Source organism: Haliotis rubra, unplaced genomic scaffold, assembly GCF_003918875.1.
Source record: "Haliotis rubra isolate DU_JTF1 unplaced genomic scaffold, ASM391887v1 Scf213, whole genome shotgun sequence".
Classification (NCBI taxonomy): Eukaryota; Metazoa; Mollusca; class Gastropoda; order Lepetellida; family Haliotidae; genus Haliotis; species Haliotis rubra.
Window position 1 is genome coordinate 1029606 of NW_025766148.1, and position 9972 is coordinate 1039577.

General features: G+C 38.2%; 1 protein-coding gene across 1 annotated transcript; it reads right to left on the bottom strand.

The window, feature by feature from the left end:
* Nucleotides 1–7830: 7830 nt before the first annotated feature.
* On the bottom strand, nucleotides 7831–8628 carry LOC124276770 (putative ankyrin repeat protein RF_0381). Its single transcript, XM_046712425.1, has one exon. The coding sequence runs from the start codon at nucleotides 8626–8628 to the stop codon at nucleotides 7831–7833; it is 798 nt and encodes a 265-aa protein (XP_046568381.1).
* Nucleotides 8629–9972: the final 1344 nt, after the last annotated feature.

A 9972-nucleotide genomic window follows, 5' to 3' on the forward strand; every position in this document is an offset into this window, starting at 1 on the left:
ATTCAACAGTGGACCAATGTTCACTCCGGTGGCTCATATGAACCTCAACAGGTGTAGTAACAGGAGAGGGCGTCTTCAAGCGATGGTAACTGATAAAATGCTACAGATATATCAGAAAATGTTTAAAGTTCCTGTCTTAAAACATCTTGTAATAAAATAAGGCATACGGCCTTGAAGATCAATATCATGCAGGTCTTTTACGATACCAAACTTCCATGCCGTATCATGGCCTTTTTCGAGTATAATTATATAGATACAACATGTTGATTATTAATAAACCCATTTCGAGCAAATGATTCTAACCTCACACGATGAATAATAATGCTCCTCTAATATCTAAAACCAGACTGGATATCCATTACCAGATTATTTGATCCTTGATACCAAACAAAGTGCCTACTGATCATTCGCCCCATAGCTGTACAGACAAACGTATTTCGAGCAAATGATTCTAATCTCACAAGATGATTAATAGTGCTCCTTTAATATCTAAAATCAGACTGAATGTCCATTACCAGATTATTTGATTCTTGATACCAGACAAAGTGCCTATTGATCATTCGCTCCATAGCTGTACAGACAAACGTATTGCGAGAAAATGATTCTAATCTCACAAGATGATTAATAGTGCTCCTCTAATATCTAAAACCAGACTGGATATCCATTACCAGATTATTTGATTCTTGATACCAGACAAAGTGCCTATTGATCTTTTGCTCCATAGCTTTACAGACAAACGTATTTCGAGCAAATGATTCTAATCTCACAAGATGATTAATAGTGCTCCTCTAATATCTAAAACCAGACTGAATATCCATTACCAGATTATTTGATTCTTGATACCAGACAAAGTGCCTATTGATCATTCGCTCCATAGCTTTACAGACAGACGTATTTTGAGCAAATGATTCTAATCTCACAAGATGATTAATAGTGCTCCTCTTATATCTAAAACCAGACTGGATATCCATTACCAGATTATTTGATTCTTGATACCAGACAAAGTGCCTATTGATCATTCGCTCCATAGCTGTACAGACAAACGTATTGCGAGCAAATGATTCTAATCTCACAAGATGATTAATAGTGCTCCTCTTATATCTAAAACCAGACTGGATATCCATTACCAGATTATTTGATTCTTGATACCAGACAAAGTGCCTACTGATCATTCGAAAACTTTCTTGTGGACAGACAGCAGTACGTGAAAGTTAACGGGGCTGTATCGAGTAAACGGACCACCAACACTGGTGCACCACAAGGCTGTGTAATATCCCCTGTTCTTTTCACCCTCTACACTAATGATTCTGCAAGCTCGAATTCAACCTGTTCAACTGTAAAGTTCGCAGATGATGCAGCAACTGTCGGCAAACTGAACGACACTGATTCTGAAGAACTGTATAAAGAGGACATTAATCATTTTACATGGTGTGCAGAAAACAACTTACTCTTAAATATCACAAAAACCAAGGAACTTATAATTGACTTTTGGAGTAAGCCACCATGCTTGACCGTGAATTTTCATCACAAGGGATCTAAAACAAAACTGCCATATTCAGTGTCCATTCAGTCTTGACAATCTTAACCAGAAGACCCTTTAGCAAATGCACAAACCCGTAGGTATGGGTCGAAGGCTTTCTGTGGGAAGTCCATGTAACAACTTCTTCCTTCCTGTCAGTTAGAATGAAACATCACACGTGCAAATTACACAGATACAAGGTTATTAGATGTGTCAGGTTCACATTTGTATTGAGTGAGTGAGTGAGTTATAATTTAACGTCACATCGGCAATATCTCAGCCATATCGTGACGAGAACAATTTAATTGATATCAATATAAGAAACAATAAACTGATAAAAACCTGTCAGCGAAGGACAGTAAAACTACTAGAATATCACAGCTCTTAAATTAAAACTAGCACACTATCATAAAAATATATCACTATACACAACAACACAATATAAAAACAGGCTATTGATCGCCAACAACTGAAGGTAGATCACCATACCAGGGACCATGGGGACTTACATTGCTTTTGCTATCTGCATGGACCCTAGTTGGATTTACACCATCCCTTCAGCCATTCGCGTTGATGCTGAGAGTTAGCCATACATTAAAAACACAAAAATACTACTATTAAAAACCTGTTACACTTAAATTGACTTGAAATGTTTTGGGACTTACATACCCTCTCAGGAAGACAATAATTTTACGCTACTTCAACCCCCTTTGAGGGTACAGCCACTAACAATCTCAGTTACTAATTTAAACTACCAATAATAAAATATATATATATTTACAAATCACTTAGCAAATTTAATTCTTTTAAAAATGCAATAATTAAAGGAGAACTGACATTATTAAAAAGATCCTTCATAGTTTGTGATTTAAAATAGTTATCCCTTGTGATGCAATATTCAATACAGTCAAGCAGGACATGCTTGACCGTGATTCTTTCATCACAAGGGATACAAAACGGAGGATCTTCACCTTTAAGCAAATATTCATGTGTATATCTTGTGTGGCCAATACGACATCGTCGTATGATGACCTCTTCAAATCTGGACTGACAACCCAAGTAGGTGTAACCAATATAGGGTTTTATTTCATGTAGTTTATTAATACCTACTTGAGTGTTCCACTTCTTCTGCATCAGATCACGGATGTAGGTTCCAATGCTAGCTTTGTAATCAGAGTTAGATTAAGAAGTGGTGTCACAGACTTGTTGAGTGCTGCCTTTGCAGCAAGATCGGCCATTGTATTCCCAGAAATACCAACATGGCTGGGTAACCAACAAAAGACGATGTCGCATTGGCCAGTAGCAAGATCATTATATAGTTCAATAATCTCAAATAAAGTGGATGTTTACAAGAAATATTTTTAATAGCCTGAAGGCAAGAAAGAGAGTCTGAAAAAATGATATATTGTTTACATTTAGGGTGTCTATTAATATATTTAAGAGCTGTTAGTATTGCATTAGCTTCAGCTGTGAATATTTAGCTGTCATTAGGTAATCTGGAGGATAGTGTTCTGGATCCAATGACAGTGGCACAAGCAACTGCGCCACCATCCTTGGACCCATCTGTAAATAATGGCATTCTTAACGAATGATTCCAATCGAACTAAATGGTCAATGGTACTGCGATTTTTACGAAAACCAAATTGAATATCTGTGATTAAATTATTCGATTCTAAGTACCATGTTAATCTGTTATTTACCATGCGTTCCATGGGTTTGCAAACGCAGCTAGTCAAAGAAATTGGTCTATAATTAGATGGATCAGTGAGATCATGTCCAGGTTTGGGTATGGGTACAACAATGACATCACGCTAGGATGAAGGAAATTTACCAGATGTCCAAATTCCATCAAAGATATTTAAAAGTGTCTCTAAATATGCTTCCGGTAAATGCTTCAGGAGTTGATAATGTATGCCATCAGCTCCTGTAGCAGAATTGTGAGCTTGTTCAAGAGCATTAAGAAGTTCATGAATAGACAAGATTTCGTTATAGTCTTCTCCGTTATCCGAATGAAAGTTTATATGCTTCTTTTCCTGTTGTTTTTGGTATTTTTGAAATTTAGGAACATAGTTAGCTGAGGAAGAATGTTTTGAAAGTGTTTCACCCAGTTTATTTGCGACATAAGATTTATCAGTTAACAATTGATCCCCAGTTTTGAGATGGTGTATACTTGATTTGGTACCCTTACCTTTAATTTTCTGGATCATGTTCCATACTTTGACATTGGCGTTCTTGTATTTATCCTTGAAACATAATTTTGCCAAGACTGGCGTTTATTTTCTTTAAAGGTACGCCGGGCTTTAGCATTTAGAATTTTATATCTATTTAGGTTATGGACCATTGGATAGCGACGGAAATAATGTTCGGCCTTCTTCCGTGCCTTCCTAGCTTGTTTGCAGTCAGCTGGTTTACGTACGTGAGGATTCGGAGAGGACTTCGGAATACAATGATCATTGTATTGAGGTAAACATTCTATACAGTGTTGATATTTACAATGAACCAGTATGTTACTTTACTTCTGTGGCATAATATTTGGATGCGAATGTGGAATCGTGTAATATTTTCTTTGAAACTATACAGACGTACTATTTGCATGAATCTCTTCATGTTATGTGTAGAATTGTGATGATTTCTCTTCTGTGTGCTAAATTCCGGTCATCAAATTGGAGAAAAGATGCGTATATCATGTGAAAAGAACACATCTTTTGGAATCCAGTGAATAGCAATTACTTCTCCCATAGTTATTTTTTGTATCTCTGGGGTCTTTTATATTCAAGAACGGACACATTACCCTGTTGTTTACGTAGATAGCAGAAATACCATTTTGATTAGAACTTGAACAATTGTATATGTTTACAAATAAATTGAAGTTGATATAATGTTTGCCAGACCCCTTTTTGTTTTTACGATCAACTGAAAAACCTCCTCAAACAGTCGGTCTGTAAATACTCCAGCCAGACAAATTCCACACCTGGTGCTTTGTGATTGGTAAAAAAACAATCCAACATAAGTTTCTTTCGAAAGCGGAAGTCACAAACATTGTGTATGTGTGATCAAAAGAACACAGATGTCGTACCCAAAAGCAACGCTGGCAGAGTCTCACGTTTCTCGTCCAACGTATACAATGAAGTCGGTGTTGACGGGTTCAGCACGTGCCCCAAAAAGGTGAATAGGCCAGGATGCAGACAGCACGCAGTTGTCTCATCACTATGTGTTGATGCTGATGACGTCCCTAATCAACACACGCCGCACGTTGAAAACGCAATGATATACCGGTGACTTCTCGTATACCTGGTGAAAGGTCAGTACAGTAAAAATGACACGAGAAGTAAACGGTCCTCATCCGGTTAATCAATATTCAAAGCATATTTATATCATAAAAGACAATTAAATTGAAACACATTGCATTAATGCTTTATTGAACAAACAAATACGGTTGTAACATGGTCAAATATCCTTAATTCCGCCATGCAAAGCGAGAATCTGGATGATATTCTTTCCTTAATGTACAATACAATGACAAACACTAACATAGCAAGCAGTTATCATTGTTTGTTACACATGACAAGTAAATGTCAATATCTTTAACACTGGTAGTCATACAAGTTACACTATCCTCCACGCCTGCCACCAAACAAAGACTATCATAACACGAGATCAGCAATGTCTGTAACTTGCTTGTCATAATCTGCTGTGTCCTTCACAGCGAAGAATAAAATGTCACAAGATCAACAATGTCTGTTACCTGTTCTTCATACAAGACATGATATATTTCAACACTGCCACAGAACAACGACTAAAACTATCACATCAATATTAAATGGATGTCTCTAAACTTGTCATCATAAACTGGACCCTTATTCTCGAAACGTTCGTAGCACTAAGAATTCGTAACTTAGATCGTAGGCAATGTGTTAAGAATGGGCTTAATAAGTTCGAAGGGCAAAGAACGTTTCGAGAATAGCTAGCCTGCATGATATTCTGTACTCCTTGCGCAAACTATCGACCAAGACGAAAATTACAGGAGTCACTTTAAGGGACATACTCACATACAAGACACTGTACCAAAAAACTTCCTACAACGAAGACTATTATAAGAAACAAGGCTATGATGGGAACACCATTGTCTAACACTTGCTAAGCATAAACTGCACGATTGCCCTCACTCCTGGCACAGAACAGCTAAACTAGAAAGTGAGTGAGTTAACATTTTACATCGCATCAGCAATATTACAGACATATAGACATATAGACAAGGTAATCAATGTAAAATCTCTGTCGACAAAGGACTGTTATACCAACTAGACTATCACAGATATATATATTTGAAACTAAATCTTTGAAGGGCATTTAGAAGTGGAATACATAGGAAAAGCAAGATGTTATGGATGTCAACTTCTTTATCGTGAATAACACGACGTTTCGGAGTGTATACTTGCTCCTTCATCAGGTGAATGATGGGGGAGTATAAGGGGGATATATATATATACACGTACATGGCCACTTACAAAGAAAACATGTATAACAAGTTTAACAATGTTGAGAAAAGAATATGTAATAACAACAAGAGGCTAGTGATACACTAAAACAACATGGTAATAGATTGATGAGATCTAATACGAACACGAGGAGGCCAGTGATACGTTAAAACAACATGGTAGTTGATAGGGTGTAGAACAACACAGGGAAGCCAGCAATGATACCGTACAAACACGAGGGGTGGGGGGAGGGGGGGTTGCAGCAGCAGCGAACACCAAGGGACAAACAGTTGACTTATCACTCAGTGATTCTACACATGTTAGTCCAAATCGATATGAGGAAGTAGTCATATTCCGTCAACTTTAGATACTGGTTTTAACAATTTACATAAAATTCCTGAATATTTTAAATATTACTCTGTTCCTTTGGCAGTTGCATCCTGTGACCTAACATGATATTGAATTTGGTAAATTTAAAACGACTTTTAAATATAATATAATAATTGTAAAACTGTGGAGAGTTTTACGAGTGGGCTAACGTATGTGATAGAAAAGCCAACAACGTAAAATGTTTGTCAGCGTGATATGAACATGCATGGGAATTTACATTAATTAGCGCCCTTAAGTGATGTCATCGAACGTCAACATACAGGTAGAAGAGTTGTGGTGAAAACGATGTCTAAAGATGCGCGGCAAGTCATGAAAAGAGTTTATGACTTTTCAAGCTCTAGGCAAAGCGAAAAACCCCTCCATTTCAATTTATTGTTTCACCAAAAGAACAATTAATGCCACCATAAGCTGAAAAAGAACTTTGCAAAGAGTTATCTGCCCTGACACTATTTCAGACCCTATTGATGGCTTTGCAGTTTAATCCGGGGCCGTCTCAAAACTTGAAAGAAACGAAAGCTTGATGAATTCGATGAAGAGTTGTGATGACGTCATACGTCGATTACATCGATCAAATGAGTCCATATCGTCAAGCAAATTGACGAAAATATTGAAAGAAGACCATCACATCAATGTATCAAAATATATCACATGTAAGCGGTTGCTCAAATTTGGAAATAGATACAACAGATTGAGCAACCAGTAACTGACTATGTGAAAGGGCAGATATCACTTCTATGAGAGACCATTATCTGAGAAGAATATGGGACAAGAGACAAGAGGGACGAGAGATCGTGAGGTTAGATGAGAGTGAGTGAGTTAAGATTTTAAGTCACATTGGCAATATTTCAGCCATATCGTGACTATTAACAAGTTATAATGTGATAATAAATCATTATAAAAAACCTGTCGGCAAGGACAGTAAAAATAATTAGATTATTACATACATAGTTGTGAAACTAGTATGGAAATTTAAAATATCTTAACTATGAAAGACAATAAAAAAGTTGCTATAGATCGCCAACAACTGAAGGTAGATCACCATACTAGGGAGAGTATGTGACAGAGCAACTTATCCCAGCACTACCCGCTAAATCTGTCGTTGTCATGGATAATGCTCGTTACCATAGCTGCAGAGAACCAAACAACAGATGCCCCACCTCTACGTCAAGGAAGGTAGATATGGTGCAATGTTTGGACAGATTGGCATTGAATATCCTCCAAAGACAACAAAGGTAATGCTGTATAAAATCATCAAGTGTATTAAAGTTCAACTTGGTTCACACATGTCATCGTATCCCAATTGCGTAGATCGATGCTCATCACTGGATCGTTTAGCCCAGACCGCCGTCATATAGCTGGAATATTGCTGAGTGTGGCGTAAAACTGAACTCACTCACTCACTCCTCCACATCGGGATGCGTGACATAAACCCACAAGCTGCACTTATTTCTCTGGAGAGCCCCGCAAGACAAGAAAGGTGTTCAAGCGAACGAACCCGCAATCATTTGCTAACATGGCTGCTGTTTTCCCATCCTTGTCCCTGGCTTTAATGTCGGTCAGGTTCTTTGAGAGGATGTACTTCACCATCTCCATACTTCCACCTGTAGTGGCTATATGAAGGATGTTGCGACCCTTATTATCAACTAAGTGAGTTAGAGCACCTTTGTTCACAAGTAGAGCCAAAATCTTTAGTTTTCCACCCCTCGCGGCGTCCATCAGTGTTGTCCTTCTGAATATTCCTCCTCTAATGTTAATGTCAACCATGTCTTGTGATATGATACGCTGAATCATGTCCGCAGATCCCCCACGAAAAGCATAATGAAGTAAGCTGTTTCCGAAAATATCCACGCATGATGAATTAGCTCCCACACTCATGAGGAAATCAAAAACATCCCTTTGCGCCATCGATGCAGCCCACATGAGGGGGGTTATTCCGTGAGCTCCCCTGCTGTTAATATCAACCGTGCATTGTAAAACCAGATACTTCACCGTATCCAATTGTCCGCCCTTGCTCGCACAGTGCAGGGGATAGTTGCGGTCAGGACCAACTTGTGACACATTAGCTCCCATACACACGAGGAACTCCACAACGTCTCTTGGTCCCCGATATGCAGCCTCATTCAGGAGGGACAAATTCATATCAAAACCGTAGTGTCGAACTAAACACTTTATTATACCCTCATGCCCACCCTTGCATGCCCAGTGAAGGGTGTTCTCACAATCATTATCGACTTGTGACATGTTAGCTCCTTTTTGAATTAGAAACGAAACAACACTGCAATGTCCCGCTTGTGCCGCCATCATGAGCGGTGTCCTTCCGTGCTGCTCGTCTCTGCTGTTGACGTCGACCAAACCCTGGGACAGGAGGCGTCTCGCTCGGACTAAGTCGCCCTTCCAGCAGGCATAGTGAAATGAGCTGCCCACAATTCTTTCCTGCTTGGCAGCTTCAGGATGTGGAGATTTCTCAGGATAGTTCTGCCTTTCATCTGTGGATATATATATAAGTGAGTGAGTTAATATTTAACGTCACATCGGCAATATTTCAGCCATATCGTGACGAAAACAATCTAAGGTATAGCAATATAAAAACAATAAATTGAGAAAATATAAACATGTCATCGAAGGACAGAAAAACTACTAAAATATCACAGCTCTTAGTTTTAAACTTGTACGCTATCATAAAAATATATCACTATAGACAACAATACAATATAAAAACTGGCTATAGATCGCCAAGAACCGAAGGCAGACCACCACACCAGGGACATATATATATGATAGTGAGTGAGTTAAGTTTTACGCCGCACTCAGCAATATTCCAGCTATATGGCGGCGGTCTGTAAATAATCAAGTCTGGACCAGACAATCCAGTGATTAACAGCATGAACATCGATCTACGCAATTGGGAACCGATGACATGTGTCAACCAAGTCAGCCAACCCGACCGCCCGATCCCGTTAGTCGCCTCTTACGACAAGCATGGGTTACTAAAGATTCATTCTAATCCGGACCTTCACGGGTCACCTATATATGATAACGATACAATGACGTTAATTTGTTAGCATCATTTTTGCAGCAAATATCTAACAGAATATAATGTTTGTTAGAGAATAAGTTAATATTTAATACCACATCGGTAATACTATAGCCATATCGTGACGAGAAAAAATATTTCAGGTATTAAACATAAATTAAATTAAACATCTGTTAAAATCAAGCAACAAAACAACTAGCGTATCACAGATATCAAAGTAAATCTAGCATGGTATCATAAATGAGTATCATTAAGGACAATGCAATATAAAGATGGCTTTAAATCCCCAGCACCTGAAGGGAGACCATCATCCTGGGGACCATGGTTATTTACAGTGCCTTTGCAACCTGCATGGACTCAAACTTGATTTAAACCACTCCTTCAGCCGCTGGCGAGTTTACTCCATTTAGCCAAAGATTAAAAGATCACATATTTTGAGATAAAATACATGTAGTATGAACAATATCTTAAATGAAATGTGAGTTACATACCCTCTCTGGGGACACTAATTTTAACCTACCTCAATACTGAAGATATTGCCACAAAGTTAT

What these genes read in the sequence shown, in the direction of transcription:
- LOC124276770 (XM_046712425.1), bottom strand. Translation starts at nt 8,628, where the DNA reads ATGTCACAAGTCGATAATGATTGTGAGAACACCCTTCACTGGGCATGC.